The sequence below is a fragment of the Chrysemys picta genome, chromosome 18 (assembly GCF_011386835.1).
Source record: "Chrysemys picta bellii isolate R12L10 chromosome 18, ASM1138683v2, whole genome shotgun sequence".
NCBI classification, from domain to species: domain Eukaryota; kingdom Metazoa; phylum Chordata; order Testudines; family Emydidae; genus Chrysemys; species Chrysemys picta.
The window spans coordinates 23,695,348-23,716,963 of record NC_088808.1 but is presented as its reverse complement, the minus strand read 5'-3'; the positions used below and the strand labels follow the sequence as shown (position 1 = coordinate 23,716,963).

Sequence of the window (21,616 nt, the reverse complement as noted above, 5' to 3'; positions counted from 1 at the left end):
AAGTTTTGAAAAGCACTTTGAGATCCTTACACACAAGATAGAGCACTAGCTGTGCGAGATACAGCAGCGTGACAATGACACTCTTGACTCCTGGACCTTAATGGAGAAAAGAGATGGGTCCCTGATTATAAGTAATAAAATGCAGAAGGACCAGAGTCTCCCTACCTCCCCAGCCTCTTTATTGTACACATGAAAGATTGTAGCTTTTAATTATACAGACACTGAAAGCTGCTCGTACCCCCGAGGCATGGGGGGAGAAAGCCTTGAGCCTCTGATCTTCTCACATCCTCCCAGTAGCCACAGTGCCAATTATTTTAATGGTAATTAAAATCATGACTGTACAGCCATCAAGCACACAGCTTCAGCTGCATTTCTGGATTCACCCAATTGAGGTTTTCACTTCTGAATGGCGCTAAGTCCTGTAAAATGACAATTCTTTCTGGGCCTGAAGCAGATTACAACACAAGGAATGGCAACACAGTAGTACAGGGTGAACAATGATCGTGTTTATATAAGGGAGACACACCACAAGGGAAAAGTGCCAAAACAGACTGATTCAACTACAGGTACTGATGTAGCCTTACTACCTACGATTGGGGGGTGGAGGGAAAGAGGAGGATGTTGTGCTTTGTCATCTCTCCTATGGCCACAGTATAAACTCACAGTATCTGATCACTTCTCACTAAAATGAGTAAAGTCTATAGTGAACTCCGTGGACCCTTTGACTCTCTCTTTTGGGGATAAAAACGTGGATGCTGTTTATATCTGATAACAGCTCATCAAAGTCTTAGCATGTGCCTGTACCTTGAATTATAAAATGGATGGTATTTTACTAATCTCAGATGATGCCAACCTCTTTATTATTGTAATACATTCTAAGCAGTCAATGGAAAGTTATGTGAAATCAATCTGCGGCCTTTTGGTAGGGTAAATTATGCTGCTCGAATTCAGAATGATGGAGAGGCAAAGATTTTCTCCAACAACCATCCTAGCATGCCAAGAGCTATATACAACTTCCCTTCTTATCTACACGTGGATCATAGATGAAGCCTCGATAATCACTACAAATAAGTGTTTGAAATGACTTGATCAAATTCTCTTCAGCAAACAGACTGGGGAGTTGGAACATAAGAATGGCCCTACTGGCTCAGATCAAAAGTCCATCTAGCCCAGTATCCCGTCTTCCGACAGTGGCCAGTGCCAGGTGCCCCAAAGGGAATGAACAGAACAGTTGATCATCAAGTGATCCATCCCCTGTCGCTCATTCCCAGCTTCTGGCAAACAGAGGCTAGGGACACCATTCCTGCCCATCCTGGCTAATAGCCATTGATGGACCTATCTCCATGAATTTATCTAGTTCTTTTCTGAACCCTGTTATGGTCTTGACCTTCACCACATCCTCTGGCAAGGAGTTCCACAGGTTGACTGTGCGTTGTGTGAAGAAATACTTCCTTTTATTTGTTTTAAACCTGCTGCCTATTAATTTCATTTGGTGACCCCTAGTTCTTATGTTATGAGAAGTAGTAAACAACACTTCCTTCTCTACACCAGTCATGATTTTATAGACCTCAATCATATCTCCCATTAGCCGTCTCTTTTCCAAGCTGAAAAATCCCAGTCTTATTAATCTCTCCTCATCTGGAAGCTGTTACAGACCCCTAGTCATTTTTGTTGCCCTTTTCTGAACCTTTTCCAATTCCAATATATCTTTTTTGAAATAGGGCGACCACATCTGCACACAGTATTCAAGATGTGGGCGTACCATGGATTTATACAGAGGCCACATGATATTTTCTGTCCTATTATCTATCCCTTTCTTAATGATTCCCAGCATTCTGTTCGCTTTTTTTTGACTGCCGCTGCACATGGAGTGGATGTTCAGAGAACCGTGGCCATTTCTAGGTGTCTGTTTTAGGGAGGGAGTCTATCACGACAAGAGAAAATATTTGGATGGCTTAGCTTTAAAAAGCCACAATTCATTTTAAGGAGCTTTATTAAAGCAGGCCACTTTTCTCTACTCAAGCCTATTCATTTTATCTGGAGCTGAGCATGCGGTCAGTGAGAGATTCATGGGATTAGGAATCAGCCTGCAGTGTAACACATTAGCAGAGCTCAACCTTAGCTTCAAGATCGGTAGTAGAGAGGCAAAAGGGAGCTTTGCCATTAGCTCCCAAGGATGACTGAGAAACATTCAGCCTCGTGGCATGGGCAAAAGAGAGACCAGTCAGCCTCATCTCAGCTCTTACCCTCAGCGCGTGAGGAGACGCAGGCTGCTTTTTCACATTGCTCACAGGCCAACAGGCAGTGACAATATTAGAGCGGGCTCGAGAAATGACTCTCTGAGGCTGAATCTGAGCGAGTAGAACAGCCATTCACTCTGGAAGGAGAGTGCGTGTATTCAAATACAAAATGACGAAGTCACCCATTTTGTCCTCTGACGCCATGATTACTGCTAGAACAAGCTCTGTCTGAGGCCTCTTATACGGCAGATTTCTCCCATAGACTATTGCGGTGGCCTGCTCCCTGAACCATCTTCACTGTGTGCTTGGTTGGTTTAGGAAGTCCATGTGCTCCCACCCCTGGCCATTCACTCTGACAGTGTCACCATTTGGGTATTTCAGACCGTAAGAACGAAAGCAAACACGGCTCAGACTATACTCATGTTCCAGCTAAAAAAAATTAAGCTTTATGGCTTCATGTAACAGCAGCAACTAATACAGTGAAATAAGCCAGAGCCAAAGGCCAAGCCCTCTCTCAGGCTGCGTCAAGCGTTCAGTGTATGAACACCATCTGTAGTCTAGTTCTCTGGGACCTCGTGCGTTTGAGCTTTAAACCATCCTTCTCACCCTGGATTGTATCACTATACTACACACACTCTTTAGCAGTGCCAGAGGGAAGCAAACAGACAGTAATTGTAAAGACAGGAAACACATCTGTCAACTTACACTAATTCCTACTGCCAGCAGGCATATCATGAAGTGCATGCTACACTAGCACAGCAAATGGAAATGACTCTTTATGAAGGCTGTCTGGAAAAACAGCACTTTCTAGAACAGTTTACCTTTTTTTTTTTTTTTTTTAAGTTGGTTGCTTAGCAAGAATGCAAACTGTGTGAAAACCAGAAGCTCTGATGTCTCTTCAGGAACACAGTGCCCCTTAAAGCCGAGACCCTACCAGGTATGTGCACACCAGACGGCCAGCATTTAGAGTCTGTTATGGTCAGGACATTATGGCTATATTTCTTGCCCACACAGCAGGACAACTGAGAAATAAACCAGTTGTTTGTGACAGACTTGCTGACTCACAACTCAGGGTAGGAGGTTAATGCTTAGAACAGATGCTCTGAAAGAAAGCAGCATGTGTGTGTTATCCTTCACCTGAAGAGGTGGGGGAACTGATTGCACATGTACATTCTTATCTTACTGCACATTTGCTTTGACTACCGTGTAGAGTGACCAGACAGCAAGTGTGAAAAATCAGGACGGGGTGGGGGGTAATAGGCGCCTAGATAAGACAAAGCCCCAAAAAATCAGGACTGTCCCTATAAAAATCGGGACATCTGGTCACCTTAGTACAGTGGTGCCTTTGGAAACCTCCCAGAATCCACTGCTTCCGTAAGGCACTTTGGGTTAGGTATCCAGAGGGTACTGAAATGGAAGTGGCTGGTGTGTACCATTTGAGTCAGAGCTGGTTCTATCCCACCGGTTGAGTTAGGAATGGTTCAGCTCTCTAGCACAGACAGAGCCTCTGGCTGCAGGCTCAAGGAGACAGCACCATGCTAGTCCAGCTGGAGAGAAATGGCACGCTTTCAACACAAAAGCTCAAATTCTGGTGAGTAACGTGAAATTATCGGCTGTCCCTAAGAGTTCAGTCTCCCCTCAGTGACTGACACCTCCCACACGTGCCTCTTTCACTAACAATGCCTGCAGCCAATCCTAGTCTTTATTAAGGGAAAAAGTCTACTGGCTTGGCAGGCTTAGGGGTCTGTCCCCTCCAGGCCTGTGACTCCCATTAACATTACGGGAGTGAGCTGCATCCATCCAGAGGAGAAATAACCCTGCAACCAGCACACACTGGACGTTTCCAGAAGTGCACACTTCATTTCACAAAAGCTGCTGTGTGCAATGGAGCCGGAGCCAGAGCCCAGCTGCTCAGTTTTGTCTAGTACTGTTTCCCAATGCTTTGTGCACAGATCTGGCATGGTACCTTTCCCTGGGAGCCAAATGTCAGCAGCTTAAGAGGATGTGCAAGTGAACTGGTTGCCAATTAAAGTGCTCTCAACCCTGTTTCATTTATTTTGTTGTGTCCGCTTTCTACAGCGTTTACAGGGAGATTGGCGTATGCCACAAACACAAACGGGAGGTGAGGACTAGAGCTAGTCACTGTATGGATGCCCCATTTTTTGAATATGCAAAACTGATTTCCAACCCCCTTTGTTTTATGAACATTCCAACTCCTTCCTTCCTCCAACATCCTGTTACCTCTAACTAGTTCAAGAGTATGTAAAACTGGGTGGGGATATTTCTCTAATCCCTGGAACGACACACACAGGCTGAGTTCTCTATATCAGCTGCATCTATTTAGTTTGTTGCTTCCCATTTCTACCAGGCACACTAGCAGCCGTTGTGCAACCCGATAGCAAAGATGTTCTGAGCATCATCACAGTCCCCTTCCGGGGAAGAACCTTGGAACACACATGAACTGTCTGCTAGCTGCCCTGGATTTGATTTCCCCTGTACCTGGTCTCTCACTGCACGGAGCTCTGCTTCTACTGAAAAACTGGTTGGACACTCTCAATTACCTTAACAACTTCCTTTCAAATACTAGGCAGCTATTTCTGAAAGAAGAAATGGAGGAAAAGAACTAGTTGTTTCAGGGCGATTAACACACTTATCAGGAGACTTGGTTTCCCGTCTGATTTAGGTCCACAAGAAATGGATTTGGTGGGCTTCAGTCTAGCTGACATTTGGCCACATTGCAAAAAGTGCCACACAACTGTCATAAAAGGTCCACGGCAAACGAACGGGGTGGCTGCAATTGGATTTAAGCACAATGGCAAAGGGGTGGACATGCACAGCAGCAACCTGTGATATAGCTCGGTCCAACCACTGCTTCTCGTCTCTTGCTTCCATCGCAATAAAATTAACCAGACGTTAAAAAGCCTCCATATGGCTCCTGCTTGGATGCTTATTGTACTAGGCTAATCGCTTCCCTTCCTCCTTTTAGTATCATTTTCCCCTTGTTATACATTTAAACCAACTGAGGACTTTATAGGCTAAATTTAAACACTGTTTTATGGTATGTTAGTGTAGGGAGAGGTGACAGGTTTTCCCCAGGTTTCCTTGTCGTGTTTTGCTAGTGCAGGAGTGCTCCAGAGCAGACCGCTCCTCATTATTGGAAACTTCCTTTTGTCCCCCATTGGGCTCTAGTCTCAGATGGGAGCCGTGTTAGTCTGAATCTGTAAAAAGCAACAGAGGGGCCTGTGGCACCTTTCAGACTAAGAGAAGCATTGGGAGCATAAGCTTTCGTGGGTAAGAACCTCACTTCTTCAGATGCAAGCCACTTGCCACAGGTTCTTACCCACGGAAGCTTATGCTCCCAATACTTCCGTTAGTCTGAAAGGTGCCACAGGACCCTCCATTGGGCTCTATTTACTTTGCTGGTGCTTGGATACCATGGTGAGAGGTGTTTTAGCCAGCTGTATGCCAATCTAGGGAATCCTATCTAGAGGTCCCCAATTCTTTTCAGGTGTGTGGAGGGGAGGGTCTACTTCAGATACGTCCAAAAAACACTTCCCCGTCTTCACGCACACTCTGCCCCACCCCGGGGTCAGTTATTTTACCTTCACTGGTCACCACTTTCCAATCTGAGCATCATATGCCCAACTTACCTTTTCCGAATAATGTTCAGCTGGAAGAGGGGGGTAGTCACATTGTTCGATCTTTTGGCAAAGAGAAAACAGATTCATTTTATCTCCATAGAAAGGACTCTGAAGAGCTGCCATCTGTAGAGAAAAATGGAAGATAGTTTTAAACTGTGAAGGGTTTAGTAGCTCCCAGTACTGCTGATTTGCAATAGCAAGTTTTGCTCTGTGACAGTGCACAGATGATTGATATTGTTGCTCTCTGACAGTGTACACAAACAGATACTGTTGCTCTTTGAGACATCAGTTTGTACACTGACAAGCACCTATTACCAGATGTACAGCATACCTGCCGTTACCTCATCAGCCCTATGCAGTGGACATGAGCAAACAAAAGCTGTGTCAGGCAGCAGCAGTCGCACAAAGTACGTCGAGTCACAGAGCGCCCCGTCCACATGAAAGGCACGAGATTTGGTATTTGCACAGTGAAGTCAGACCTCTGCCTGTCCCCTATGCAGAAGGCTGGAACTCTGGTTTACCATGCTGCAGGGACACACACATAGAGGTCTCAGGCAGCTAAATTGGTTTCCTGGTGTCCCCAAGGGGTGAGTGATAATTCTTGTAACCAAAGAAAACACCCGTGTCGAGCAGAACAGAGATTCACAGACCAAACACCTCCCACCACTTTCTTCAAATGATCAATGAACACTCATTACACTTTCCTGGCCCTCATTACACAGGAGAGGCTTCTATGTTTTTCCCCAGCACTGTAATTATTTTTTCCTAAAATGTCTTACATGTGGGACCCTGTGAATGTGGATGGGCAGTGATTCTAGATGTACACCAAAAAAAAACCCTATAAATATCAATGTTTCTTAAACCAAGGAAATGGGATTTCAGTGCTGCAGGAAAATTATTGCTCCAAGCCAATTGCATGAAGCGGAATATGATAACCTATAATAAAAATTATAATCTTTTAAAAGTAAAAGCCCTTTCGCCTTTGATGCATGTTACAGTTTCAATCTACTTCAGTTACAATCCTGTTCAGAACACAGCATATTTGCTCTCTGTGCCTGCTAAAATTTTAGTGGACTGTTGTAAAGAGCAAATTGATGCTTTCTGGACAACAAGCTGCTACCTAAAATTCAAAGTCTTATAAATAGGAACATTCCACTTGATTTTTTTAATAAAGCAAAGCCGCGTATTGTTTAGGGAAGAGGATTCAAAAAAGCTTTTGTAACCAGGCTACTGTGTCTTTTCCTTATCAGCTTATTTTTTTCATTTTAGTTTCTTTGGTTCATGAGCCCCATATCTCAATTTATTCAAACATGCCTTTTTTCATGGAGATAAATGGAAGATTCAAGCAGCCAGGATAACACGATGGAGGGGTTTTGAGGAGCTAAGATACACACATGGTGTTTGGAGAGTTTTTATATATATATAAAATGTAATTAGGTCTCAAAAAAGAAATTGTATCTTTGTGGGAGGAAATCACTTATGCTGCAAGTCCTTAACTGAGAGCTCTAAATGAACTTTAAATGCTGAGCCCCAGTACCGCAGCCATGAAGAGACGTGTGTTTGTGCACTTACAAAATATGACATGACTAAACAATGCCTATTTAAAGTAAACATTGTGAGTGGAGTACCTTTTCGCTCTCTCTCTCAAACCACGATTCAAAAACAACAAGCCCAAGATCCAGAGTAGGTTCTGGCAACGACAGGCGCAAGCCCAAGACTGTTCACCGTTACAACTGTCTCCAGGAACAGGAACAAATGAAATTCGCCATTTACATATTAGGGAACCAATAGCACTAATAAGAATTGTCTTCAAAGGGAAAACCAGGAGCTGCAGAGAGGCTCAGTAAGCAAGAGGCATGTCACCTCAGCATGCAGCCCACACGGTGCCCCATCTGCTTATTACTCCATAACGTTGTTCAAGTGCTTCTTGTCACTGTCACTAACTGTCACATGCCACACCACACAGCAGAGTAATACCTCCTCCTAATGAAGCGCTATTGGATAATTGTTGATATTATCTACTCTGTTTAGAAGATTTTTAAAACCATTTTGCCGCAAGCTGCATCAAAACGGCAAGCTTTTCATATTCACGCCGGCTGAAGTTGATGCTTCTCACTATGGTTTTAATAAGGGGCTATTTGATAATTGTTAGTCTTTTTCTCATTATCATGCACTGTGAAAGCTATCCAAAGAATATCCTCTTGTTGCTGACACACGCAGCAAGCTCCCAGCAGAACTTAAAAAAAAAAAAAAAAAAAAAAAAAAAAACTCAAGACACTCTGCTCTGAAATTCTATAGTTTAGATACATACATTGACAGATTATTAGTGATTTGAGGACAGAAGTGCAGCACACGAATTACATCAGGTTTCGAAGGCATTGCTTTCGGCCTTGCTCTGTACAGTTAATAGAAGGTTTTTAACTCAGTCAAACCTCACCAATACACAAACCAGATCATTCTCACAACAAAACTGGTGGACTCACTCTACTTCCCAGGAGGTGTTTTTTGTGTTTTTTTTAAACAGCAGGATTCCGCAGTGCATTTTACTAAGAGTTCACTAATATACAAAATATGTCCCATGTATTAGCAGAGCAGGACAAATAATTAAAATTAAAGTATACTTGGGAAAATAAAAGGACTAAGTACATTTTGTCGGACTGTAGCCACAATTTTTATTGGTACACTACTCACTAATTTGCCATTAATGGAAAAGAGTTCCATTATCAATTTAGAGAAACAGTGATGCATTTTCAAATGTAAATATATTTCAGATAGTTCTTACCGGTGTCATATGTCAGATGTCCAAACATGCTTACATATGGCAACTCAGGTGGGATTTTCAAGGTACCTAAAATTACTCTGAAATTCAATAGATGTTAGGGGCCCAATTCCCTCAAGCTCCTTTGAAAATCCCAGCTTCACTTTTCTTGTAGATTTCCAGCTGTAGCTACTTTGTGTAACATGTAGTTAGGAATGTTTGCAGAACTGAATTTCACAGTACCAATGAAATCTAACATCATGTCCCTCTGTAGCAGCCAGCTAGATATGCCTAGTGAACAGACAGCAGCTGCAGGCTGGGAGAACATAAGAAGTGCACATGATGCACACAGGTAAGAATCTTTAGTCAGTGTCTATTTTGTACGTTTTTGTGGTTTGGAATTTCACCAATTATCAGTATACACTGTATAATCTTAAATGTCATCAGTGATAAACAGGTTTCAGAGTAGCAGCCGTGTTAGTCTGTATCCGCAAAAAGAACAGGAGTACTTGTGGCACCTTAGAGACTAACAAATTTATTAGAGCATAAGCTTTCGTGGACTACAGCCCACTGTGATAAACAGTATCTTCAAAGAGCAAACTGACACTAGTAATTTAAAATAAGAAAAGGGAGCACCGATTCCATGGTTTCTCTGAGTGACGGTGATGATCTGTGTGTTACAAATACAAAGCAGAGTCAGGAAAACGCTAGCCAAAAGCATACAAGATAGGTCTCATAGAGTTCAATAAAGAGTCAATAATTCCTGGAAATCTGAAGATCTTTCAATTACAATTAAAAATCCCTGTCCATAGCTCCTTACATAGTCATATGCAAAGTAAAACAAAAAATGAGCACAACACTCATGTTCTTTTCAAGACTGGCAAATAGAAAATTAAAACTGAAAAAGAAGATGCCTTATAAATTCTGACTAAAACGGCCAAGAATGCGAACTGGAAGACTGAGTGCAGGCATTCCAAATGTATTGCTAACAATAGTTTGTGATGCCACATTTGGGTTTGCTTTTGACATTTTGGTTAGAACAATTACAGCAGAATGGCCGGATCTCCATTTAAAATTGATCACCACACCGCATGACTGGTTTAAAAAATATGAAATCCTGTTAGTGTTTAAATTGATCATCTTGTTAAAAGTGCTAAAGCCATCGCTTGTGGCTACATTCTGGAAACTGAGAACTTATTTTTATCCCCCTGAAGTTATCTGGATGACAGATTTCCAAGGGAAGTGGGGAATGAAGACACCTCCCATTATTTTGAGAAGATTTAATAAAAATCAATGTGCGATTGTAAATGTCACAGTAAGATGGTACTATATGACATAACAACACCCTCCCCCAATATTACTCAAGTGAATTCCAATTGACATGCATGTCTCTGAAGGTAATTTGTACGTTAAATCTCTCAAGTTTATCTCTAAAATAAAGTCTGAAAAGAGGTATCAGAAGTGATTCATAACCAGCCAAGCATCATTATTTTTCCACTTTTTATCCCAATGGAAAAAAAGTTTTTTATTACAAGAAATCCGCATGACTAAAATAAAGATCCTTCAAAGAGATGTATAGATTTGATTTTTCAAATAATCTAAACAAAGTTTAAAATGTCTAAAAAGAATAACTTTTTATTCACTGAAATCAAATGGTAACTGGCCAATATTTCTTGCAGTGTCAAAATATCAGACTTTGTCCACAACTTAAAGGGTTTCCTATGTAGACAGCAAGTACAAAAATGCTTTTCAAGCCACATCTTGCACACACATGATTATACTATTACCACCACAAAAGCATATTTATTTTACCAAGTAAGCTAGCACGCTAGGACGCTTAGACTACTATGCCATGAGAGGACCCTATTGTGCAGCAAAACTATATCTATAAATACGTCTCTCCAAACAAAATCCGAGATCTTCTCTACAGCAGAACTCATACCTGGGAACAAACTTAAAGCAGGCTGATTGAGAACTCACTTTGAACACTGATCAGTGATGGGGTAGCAGCATTTACCTTGGGTTACTGTCAATATTGTTCTTCTCACCGGTAGGGCTAATGGTGCAAATAAAAGGCAGCAAAGCTTCAACTGAGCAACGCCTTTACTGGAAATCTCACTTTCAGGTCAAATCTGAACAATTCCAGCTATATTTAATGTAAATAAATAAATAAATAAATTCTTAAAAGCCCAAGTTTCCCTCACAATAAACCTATGAAGAGTCGTCTCTGGGATGCATTTCAGGTGATGGAAACACCATACACACCTTTTAGATACCGCTACACTTTATAGTTCCATTGTACATATTACTAGAATCTTTAGATGCATGTAAAGCAGCAGGCTTTTTTAATTGGTTTGTAGATTCAGTGGCTATAAGTCCAGAAGGGACCAATGTGTTCATCTGGTGTGATCTCCCGCACAACACGGCCATAGGATATCCCTGAATTAATTTCTGTTTGAATTAAAGCTCATCTTGTAGAAAAACATCTAAATCTTGATTTCAAAATTTCCAGTGAAATCCACCACAACTTGTGATAAGTTGTTCCTATAGTTAATTACGCTCTGTTAAAAATATGTTGCTGCTATTGCTTTAGGACTCTGAATTAATTCAAAGTCCTTTGTATTCCTTTCCTAGAGGTCACATGAATTTTAAGCATGGACCCAGGAACATTTCACTCAGCTGGAGTACATTTCCACAATTGTTTATGATAATGAGAGCTTTGAACCGAGTTGCTGCTTTCCTCCTTTTCCAGTACGAGGCTATCACACATTGGTGTTAGCACTTAAGTTCCCTCTAAGCTGCGCAGCCGTGCAGCAATCTATTAAGTGCCGCACAGGCACTTAAGGCTGAGGCGGGGAAAGGCGCCTCTCCCGTGGCCCCAGCCCCGGAGCTGCCGCAGCGGGGATAGACGCCTCTCCCCTCCAGCCCAGGTGCTGCTGTGGGGAGAGAGTGCTGGGGGGAGTCCTCTCTCCCCGCTGTAGCCCCAGGGCAGTCTGCACCCCAAGCACTTCATCCCCGGCCCCACCCCAGAGCCCACTCCACCCAGCCGGAGTCCTAACCCTCCACCAACCCTCTGCCCCAGCCCCGAGCCTCTCATCCCCAGCCCCACCCCCCAGTCTGCACCCCCAGCCAGAGCCCTCCCCCCCTACCCCTGCCGCATGAATTTTGTTATATGCACCAGTATATCACACATCACCTCCATATTGGTGCACATAACAAAATTAATTCTGCACATGCCTGGGAAACATTCGAGGGAAGACTGGTTAGCAGCGCTTTTTTATTAGGCTAAAAGCCCTCTTTCCCGTCTGGCCACATTGCCCTGAGTAGGCAGCATGCGCAGGACAGCTTTTGGCACATCTTAACATTTCTTAAACAAATGCTAACACCCCCCTATGTTCTCATGGCTAAATAGATATTGAAATGGTGCTATTAGCCAATCTGCAGGATTTTCCAACTCTGACAGGAGTGGTTTCCTTAGTGAGCTTGTGCTGTTTTAAAGCTCCATTTTATTGATTGATTGAACACTTTTCCCCTCTATACAAATATTAGTTTCCCAACTGCTTTTCTTGTATGGTTGTCTCACAGATTCCGAGGTAAGATCTCCTTTAGGACCTTCGGTCTGCACCGTACAAACCCCAGTTGACAGGCACTATTCACAATGATTTTAGAGACAAAATGGCTCTGCCAGATTTGCTTCCACCTTTCTGGCAGTGGTGTCTAACTTTCTAATCAACTTCCCTCAGCCCCACATGCTACCTTACAAGGTCCTCCTGCACCAAACTGGGGATGAGAAGGCACAGAGAGGGACCAAAAACTGGCAGGACAATTTGTGAGAGAGGAGCAGCCAAGGAAATTACCTTCTACATTATCTGCTTCCTGGATCTAAGTCGTCAACAACAGTCCAGCCAGAATGTTTTTTGTCTGTGGTCTGCATTATTTGGCAAACGTCTGGCAACTCCCTATTGACCGTGGTGTACAGCATCAGACCTGTGTGTCCCCTTAGCCCACCCCTCTAATCCCCAATGGAATTTCACACACAACTCACTGTTATGATACACTACTATCATCTCTGTCCAAGCAAATCTACTTCTCAACAGGTCCAGCAGCTCTTTGCTTAGAGACCACCACGACCAGTCCTTGGCCTTTACATTCACTGCAGCCATTCACTGCATTTGTACTAAATCCAGCCTTATTGTTTTTCCATTAACTAAACTCTGTGACATGTCTCCTGCCCAGGACAGCAGGTAAACATGCATTAGCTGTCTATGGAGCATCTGCATTTTCTTTACCATGGAAAAAACCACTGACAGTATGGGTCAGTGTTTAGATACCACGTGACAGGCACCTAAAAACCGATATGCAGATACATTTGGCCCAGAATGTTTTTAGGAACAAATACCAAAGCCATAATTGCATCTAAGCAGACAATGTCGGAGTTCTCACATGTAAGCAGCACAGCGCTGTTAGACTCAAGCAGCGCTACGCTACTCCCAATGGATGCTTAATCCCTCTAGCAGGATTTTATTGATTTACTTCATTGGCTTCCCAGCACCGCTATTTCTCTCTCTAGATGCACACCACACAGCACTTTCACATTCTGCCAACAAATAAATCAGTACCTATTGAACTGTAGGACTCAGGCTTGGTAATATACTAATGATAGGACATTACCTTGTTAAACAAGCGTTTAGCTATGCTAGAGGAGTATATTCTTCCCAGCAGTAAACAAACAGTGACAAACACTTAACTCTTGAGGGGAAGAGGCCTGCCTGGTTTGCTTTTAAGATAAAATTATCTTTAAGAAAAAAGAGCTGTAAAGGGTTTGTCTCATTTATGCAGAAACCTAGCTAGAGTTGTTGTAGTGTCTGATCAGTTTACGCCAGGTATTTGTATTTTGATTTTTTTCACGATTGTGAAAAGTTGCAATGACAAACATTATTTCATTTTGACAATCCTTTAATTAACCAGGAAAAAATAACCAAAATACTTAAGCATCCAAAGCTTTGAAGTGGCCCTGGGTTATACTCAATTAAAGTTTAACATTATAGTAAATATAGTGAAATTTTTTGGGGGGAAAAGTTGTACCACATACTTCCTAAATTTTGGCTACCCTCACTTGAGCCCAAAGCAGTTCCCATACATTTATAATGTAACCTTACTATTTGTTTAAATGAATACAAAAAATTTATGGGTCTCAAATACCATTAATTGATCATTTTTCTGAACACTTGAAAAATCGAATGGCATAGTGTTCTTACGAAATCATAGTATCAAGAGTAACTTTCTTCTCACACTTCATATATCTAGTATGTAGTACACCCGAAGTATGTAAAACTGCATGTAGTTCACACTAAGGATCTCTGCTTTGAAAAACTATATTCTTACATGCTTTTGCATGGCTTTAAACACTTTAAAAAAAAATCTAACTAAATCCTCAGTGGGAACAGTAAATTCATTCAAAAAAATCACAGTCGTTTTCTTCGTCGAGAGCTCTGGAAGGTCAAAGTATTTCAACTCTTCAGAACTCACTGTTCTTTACACTAAATAACATTAAAATGACACGTTCGGTCTTTAAAACAAACCGAGTACTTAGGAAAGAGGTCTAAATACGCTCTTCCAATCATTGCCCAGCTTATAGGAGTAAAGAATGAGACAAATTGGCTTGCTTCTATCTGTATCTCCAACATTTACTGTGATTCACTAAACCAGCTTTGAATAAAATCTGTTTAATATCTTTTTTTTTTTTAAATACTCAAAAAGAACTCAAGATGACTAAGATTTTATAGGATTTCACAGGAATCAGATGTAAACAGGACTGAGTTAAACTGTTTACTTCAATTCATTCCTGTTTTCTTTTATTATGTGCTTGTTTATGCAAAGATGAAAAAGTTAGAGATGCTTACCTCATACAATAAACAGCCCAAAGACCAGATATCAGATTTAAAGTTATAGCCATTTTCATGTATTCTTTCTGGGGACATATAGTATGGAGTTCCCACTGTAATAAAGCAAGCAAAAAAACAAAACAAAACAGGAATTATCTTTCTAAAGAGCAACAGAGTTTGATCTATATGAAGTACAGATATTTACCTTTGTGAAGAGCAATGGCTCTAGCAAAGCTGGCAAACCACACATTGGAGATAGTTTGTATAATTATGAAATAAGCAATGGTTTCAAAAGACTATGGAAGAAATATTCTTTTTTAGAACCATAATAAGGTCAAAAAATCAGATAAAGAACAGTCAGGCATTACTGTGATAATTTTATGTTTTTTGAACTTTGAGGAAAACAAACAATCTTCTTTTCTACCCTTCTGGGCACTTTTGGAATGTATTGCTTATATAGAACAATGGTAAATGATCACTCTCCACTTGGTTCATTCAACGGCACATGAAGCCGCAAGTTAGATGTCATGAACATTCACTACTAAAACAGGAATCCTGTGACAGGATATCAATTGAATATGTTCACTTGACACACACTGAACCAACTGTCTGACAGACCAGCTCCAAATATGATAAGATACCTTTCCTCTAACGAGCTCTTTGAGATCTCAAGAGACCATTTGCTGCAGTGGAGAAACAGCAGTAATAAAGTAGGCATTCAAAAACTTTTCTGAAAGAGCCAGGATGATCTATGAAATTCCAGAATTAAAAACTCTTTTGCAGTTCTCCATCGTATTAGGAGCTATGAGCTTTCAACTCTGTTTCCAAAGTTTGTATTTTCTAAAGCTAAATTTGCCAGGGCATCTTTGGACAGGAGTTTGAAATAATGACTAATAAATCCCTTGTACCAGTGAAACTCATTTTTATCCCAAATCAACTTAGTGGGACTGAAAATACAAGATACCCTGGTATCCTCAATTACATCCAATAATCCTCGGACACTCCATTTATAAAAAACATCCAGGGTTCGGTTACTATCTTTTTTTTCTTTCTCTGCTTGTCAAACACTCTGTTAATTGTTCTTTTTCTGATCTTGGCATTCCTATCTAACCTTCTACTAATGACCTTAAAGTGGCAAATGTTAAATTGCCTCTCATGTTAAATCCACAATTTCTTCATTCAAAACTCTGGCTGGAAATAAATTGTAGGCTTTTGAGCAGGTGTAAGTCAATGGGCCTTTCAGGTGCTAGACCATGCAAAATTAAACAGAAACAAGGTCTACGAGTGAGTGTGAATGTTGGAAATGAAAGGGGTGGAAGCAAATTATAACAAGTACTAGTAGCTCAAAGCCCATGCTGTCACACACTTGGGCTAAGTAATCTCAGCATTCTCCCTCATACAACCAATGAAACTGTTGCATGCAAACTAGCTGTAGTGGGTGATGGCTGATTGAGTTACCTCTGATATCACAATAGTCTAGGACTCTTGACATAGATAGATACGTTACTATAACTAAAAGCCTGTTCTGTCGCATGGGTGTACTGTAATTCATAAAGTCAAAATGGCTGAGAACTTTAAAAACTGGATGGTAACACACCGCAAATCTCAGTGAGGATTGAACCTGGTAATATTCTAAACAAAAATAGTTCTCAGCCATGCTTGTAGCTGATTCCATCAGTTCACACTGACTCATCAGACATTCTAGGCTGCAGAGTGACAATCCTGGATTCTTATTACGCAGATTTTAGTAAAAAGAACAGGAGTACTTGTGGCACCTTAGAGACTAACAAATTTATTAGAGCATAAGCTTTCGTGGGCTACAGCCCACTTCTTCGGCAGTAGCCCACAAAAGCTTATGCTCTAATAAATTTGTTAGTCTCTAAGGTGCCACAAGTACTCCTGTTCTTTTTGTGGATACAGACTAACACGGCTGCTACTCTGAAACAGATTTTAGTGTGAAGTGCCTTCCTCCTCAACCTTGAGGCTATACTGAAACAAGCTGGGAATGTGAGAACTAGTTATTCCAGCTACGGACCAATTACAATCTCTTGCATATTTTCGGTTATTGAAATAGCCAATGCATTTCACAAGCCCATAACCTCTAGCTCACATCTTCTATTACTTTCATAACTCACCTGGTTCCCAGGAAGGAACATCTTTCTAGTTGGGTGATCAGATCTACTTACATTTTGAGTTTGTAAAAACCTTCCCTTGGGCAATTTAGGCCAAATTCATACCTGATTAATTTCACTGCCTTCAATTTGGCTCTATACATACAGACTCGCTCCATCAGCCAAGTAATCAGTTTCCAAATAATCTGATTTTGTAAAACTTGAACGTCCTACAACATGAATGGGCGATTTCCTGTCATATGGGCAAAAGGGGTTCTCATTATTCACCCCTCGTCCTGTGTGAAGGAACATGGGGTAATCCAAATGTGTGTCATAGTCTTTCACTAACCCTTCTCTAGCAGAAGCATGGCTACATAGGCGTACAGATGCCATGGTCATCCATGGTGAACTCCTAGGGCACAAATGGGAGAGGTCTGAGTCTTTGGTGCTGAAGGCACCAGGGTGGATTCCTGCTCATAACAGAGATATCTGTATGTGTACATAGCTACGGTCATTACATTTCCACCCCATATCTCCATTTTACCTTCCTATCTCTCATACACATTGATTCCTACCCTCCTCTGGGAGCTATGGCTGCAGCATGGACCCCTGCAACCCCAAGGTTTTGATCATCCTTGAGATGGTCATCCATTAGGAAAGAGTTTGTGAATGATGCAGTATGCACCTAACTCCAAACAGCACTCCCAGCTGCTTTCAAGATTCACGTGGGTAGCCTCGAACCCAAGTCTTCCCCATAATGCGTGGTGAGTCTCGAAGTCTACCAGTGCCAAACCCTAGCCATTTTAATACTGGGCTAGTCACAAGGAGTACTTTAATATACTAAGCATATTGTCAACGCAGGAGCTGTCAGATCTGTGTGATTCACATAAAAATAGTAAAATGAAATAAAACCTACAGCATGATTGTGAAATGTATGAGATTATTGGATTAATTCATTACAGTTCTGATAGGGAGAAGGATTGCTGTACCTGACTGGATCACTCATTTGGTCCTCCAGTCTAGTATTCTGCCTCTGGCAGTGGCCAGTAAGCAGTTACCCATATCTCTTAATCTTAGCTTGCATTTATAGTTCATTCAAATAAGAAACATGAATCTGAGTGAGGTATGCATCTCTAGTTGGAAACTTAATTTGCACAAATTTAACATAGGTACATATTGTGTGAGAGGGAACGTGACTTTCAGAAATTATTACATCTCCATGCCTGTCTGCAAGTCTCTCCCTATTACAGCATCACTTATTAACCCAGTACTAATATCCAGTCTAGGAATAGTCCAACATAGACCTTGACCCAGCTTTGGCCTGATTTAGCTTCCTGTAAAAGGCTGCTGCACATGGGATAGACTGGAGCCCTCTCATTAGTTACTAAACCTTTTAATGAACTGCATGGAGTGACATAATGGGAGACAACAGAATACTGTGAAAGCCGACAGAGCTCAGACCTCCTATGGCTCTCCTCCGATTTGCATGTAAAATGAACACAGTGGGCCAGCTGAGCACTTTACATAATTCCTGTACACTTTTTCTGTAAAAAAAAAAAAAAAAAAAAAATTGCATTGGGCGCACATCATTTACACATTTCTTCTGTTTAAAAACATGCAACTGCAGCAGAAGCTCAAAGTTATTCACTCTCTGAAGATCGTTGTGAAGATTTTTCATAGTTCTCCACTGAACACTGATGTACAAGACATTTCCCCACCTCTGCCTTCTCTATGCTTCTCCTCTTCTCACATCTGCCAAGAAAGTTACAATACTGGAAGGAGCCAGAGAGAATGCTACCCCGTTACTGTCTGTAATTAACTGAGTAAATTCCAGAACATGCAATGGAAGGAATAAACATGGAGAACATTAATACTCTTATTCCCATAAGTCTCAGTGTGTCAGAATGCTTTGGTGCCACTGGTGGCCTCCAGCCTTAAGTGTTCTTGAAATCGGTTGTTCTGGGTCACTGCATAACAAGCTCACAGTAAATAACAGTGTGTGGGCTTGAAAGTTATGGCCTTGCCTTCCATGTTAGCATGGGTCTGTTTGGAAGGCTTTGTTCAATTTAAAATTGTCGTTTCGAATAATGCCTGAAAGCGACCTTCGATCAAGGCAGAATGACAGTGTTTATAATACGGATGAATGCGTCATATTCCTTATTTGATTTTTGTGCATTAGGCTGTTCCATTATATTAAATAGGTTTGTGGGGCAGCCCATGCCTGAGCCGATTCTATAAACTCTACCTTGCACATTTACCTATCATTACTGTAGTGTTGTCAGCAAATATACGAACAAGCAGGTCTCTGCATTTCAAAAATGATACATTAATTTTTAAATAAGTGTCATGATAAAAGACTGACAAGCCCAATTCTCTTTATGGCCTGTCCAACATTATGTGGGAATCTCCTGTAATGAGCATCTTCTAGAAAACTGCACAAGACTTCCACTTTAATAAGCCAGGGCTCACCAATGCATTACATTAGTCAATTTGACAAGAACAGTCTAATCGGAGACTATTAATCAGAAACTTTCTTTGGCATTTGCCCTGCTGAAAATACCAAATATTGTTCAGATTCAATATTAATCACCAGCTGGTAGAGTAATGCCTCTTAAGTTATAAAGGTCACAGAACAGTACAGAGGTTTATGACTAAAGTCAGCATCTTCCCATTCCACTTCTGAAAGTCTAAGCACTTCTCTTGAACACTGCCATACCTGAGTGATATCAAACCAATGCTTATTCCTTCTATCATAGGTACTGTATTTGCTTCAGCTAAACCACGCCAGGACACCAGAACACCTCTGGGTCATTTGTAACATCCAAGTGAAGAAGAGGTTGATTCTTCAGCAGGCAGATTATGGGCAAAGGCAGCACTGTAAATGTAAGATTCATATTCCCTCCCTCTCAAATATTCTTTGAGTCAAACAGGGAGTGAGAGATTATGGAAGCCAACTGGGAATAGGAAGACTTAGGTTCTTTTCCCAACTCTGCCACTGAATCGCTTTGGGACAAATGGTAGGTCACTTCTATGCCTTGGTTTCCCCTTCTGTAACACGGAGGTGACAATGCTCACCCATCCTTGTAAAGCACTTTAAGGTAGCATGAGGGGCGTTTTCTGTCATTATTAAAATCATCACTGCTGGCTTCTTGGTTTTAACGTGAGGTTTTTGTTTGTTTTAACTTTTCATATGCTGGGTTATATCAGAGTTCTTTCCTGTGCAAATACAATGTATTCAGGGATCAGAGTTCCTTGTGAAACTTTTTCCTGATTCTTCACAAACTGAAACAAGGACAAAATCTAATTTATACTGTTAGGGTTCTCCCTCTATTCTTCTACTCTCTTGTGGCAATGTTCTCTCACGCACCCCTCCCATTGCCTTCAGGCAGATTGTCAGACTGAAAAGGGTGCAGAGGTTTTAAAATATTTTAGAGGTTTATGTGGTTTTGAAAAATATAGGAAATTTAAGTATCTACTTGAAATTGGTCAATCAAACTGGCTGTGATATAAACTAAAAGGCAATTTGACAAGGAAATACTGAACTGAACTGTGTTTCTGAATCTATCGCTTTGCTTTCTCCCAGCAGGGAACAGAGTTCTGAATATGAAAGAAGAACCTAACAAATTCTGACCTTTATTGTGTCTTTACAGAGTATTCCCACTTTCAAACCAAGAAATATCAGAGCACAACATGGGCCTCCAAGGGGTAAAACTGATTAAAGCATTCCTTCATTCCAGAGATGTTCCCACTTCTCTCCAAACAAACTTTGCAATGTTTTGAAATATTTGTGGTTTTTGAAACATGCTCATTACATTTGAAAAGGCGAAGACCAGGCCTCAGAAAACTCAGATGCCACACAGGTCTAACTTAGTTTAAGAAATGTTTCAAATAAATAATTTAAAATGTTGAAGATTGTTGTCTTGCCATTGATATGCAAGACACATATTGAAGTGTCATAACCACAGAGTTAGAAAACCACTTTTTAATATGGTTCAAGCACAATATCTATTTAGTACGAATAAAATCAAAGGCCCTAATTCAAAGAGGAAATCAGCACCCACAATGCTCAAGTGACTCATCTCTTAAGATAAACCTGTAAATTGTTACATAGGAGAATTTACAGCGATCCTAAGGAGGAGTCTAGTATTAACATTGCTACATGAGGGTCTAAATGCCAAAACAAAAGTTTTCATACTTTGATGCACACTTACAGAATCTTAATCTTCCTATTGAAAGGCACTGAACTCTTAAGACAGTTCACCTATTCCTTGTCCTTTGTAATCTATGGAAACCTTAAGAAACTATAACACCCATCAATTGTCTCCTATTCTCAAACATTCCGGATAAGCCCGGTCTGCAATAATGGAAGTGTTCAGTTGAGACTGGATGCACTGCAGCTTCTGCTGTTACAAGAAAAAGAAAAATCCAACAACAGTTTAAGAAACTCAATCAAGTCAAATTGAGACGGCATTGCACTTTATGTTGCTCTTGCTTTACTCATTCGTTAGTTGTAGAACTACTGCAGGATTGCTGAATTTTTGACAGGAGACAAGCATGCTGTCTCCATAGCAGAGTCTATGCAGATTCTTACAAGCAAGATAAAGGTGAAAGAATGGTCAAAAGCATGAAACAAGTTTCCTCTAAATTCCTTCAAGTATCACCCTGAAGTACAAATTCCATTCCAATAACTTAAAGAAAGATTTGATTGAAATCTACTTATTTCTACAGCAAGAAGATTACATGCAAATAAGAAAAAGAATTATGAGAGATTAATGCAACAAGTAGATTAGAAAGAGTTGTGATACAACACAGACAGTATTCCATTAGGAACAATCCACCTACTGCAAATAATCAAAAATCCTTTTATCTGTTATGTACTCTATTTATACCTATTAGCCATAACTAGGGTGACCAGCTGTCCTGTTTTTAAAGGAACAGTCCCATTTTTGGGGACTTTTTCTTATATAGGCGCCTCTTACCC

At 40.9% G+C, this 21,616-nt stretch overlaps 1 protein-coding gene across 14 annotated transcripts in view; it reads right to left on the bottom strand.

Annotated features, from left to right (window-relative positions):
* The window catches only part of NEK6 (NIMA related kinase 6), a 109,952-nt gene that overhangs the window by 2,878 nt on the left and 85,458 nt on the right, over positions 1-21,616 (bottom strand). For all 14 annotated transcript variants that reach the window (XM_065572617.1, XM_065572604.1, XM_065572611.1 and 11 more), the window contains 2 exons: positions 14,543-14,637; positions 5,891-6,004 (listed from right to left, as the gene is read on the bottom strand). In XM_065572617.1, coding sequence (XP_065428689.1) covers positions 5,891-6,004; positions 14,543-14,637 — 209 coding nt within the window. The remainder of the gene's footprint in view (positions 1-5,890; positions 6,005-14,542; positions 14,638-21,616) is intronic.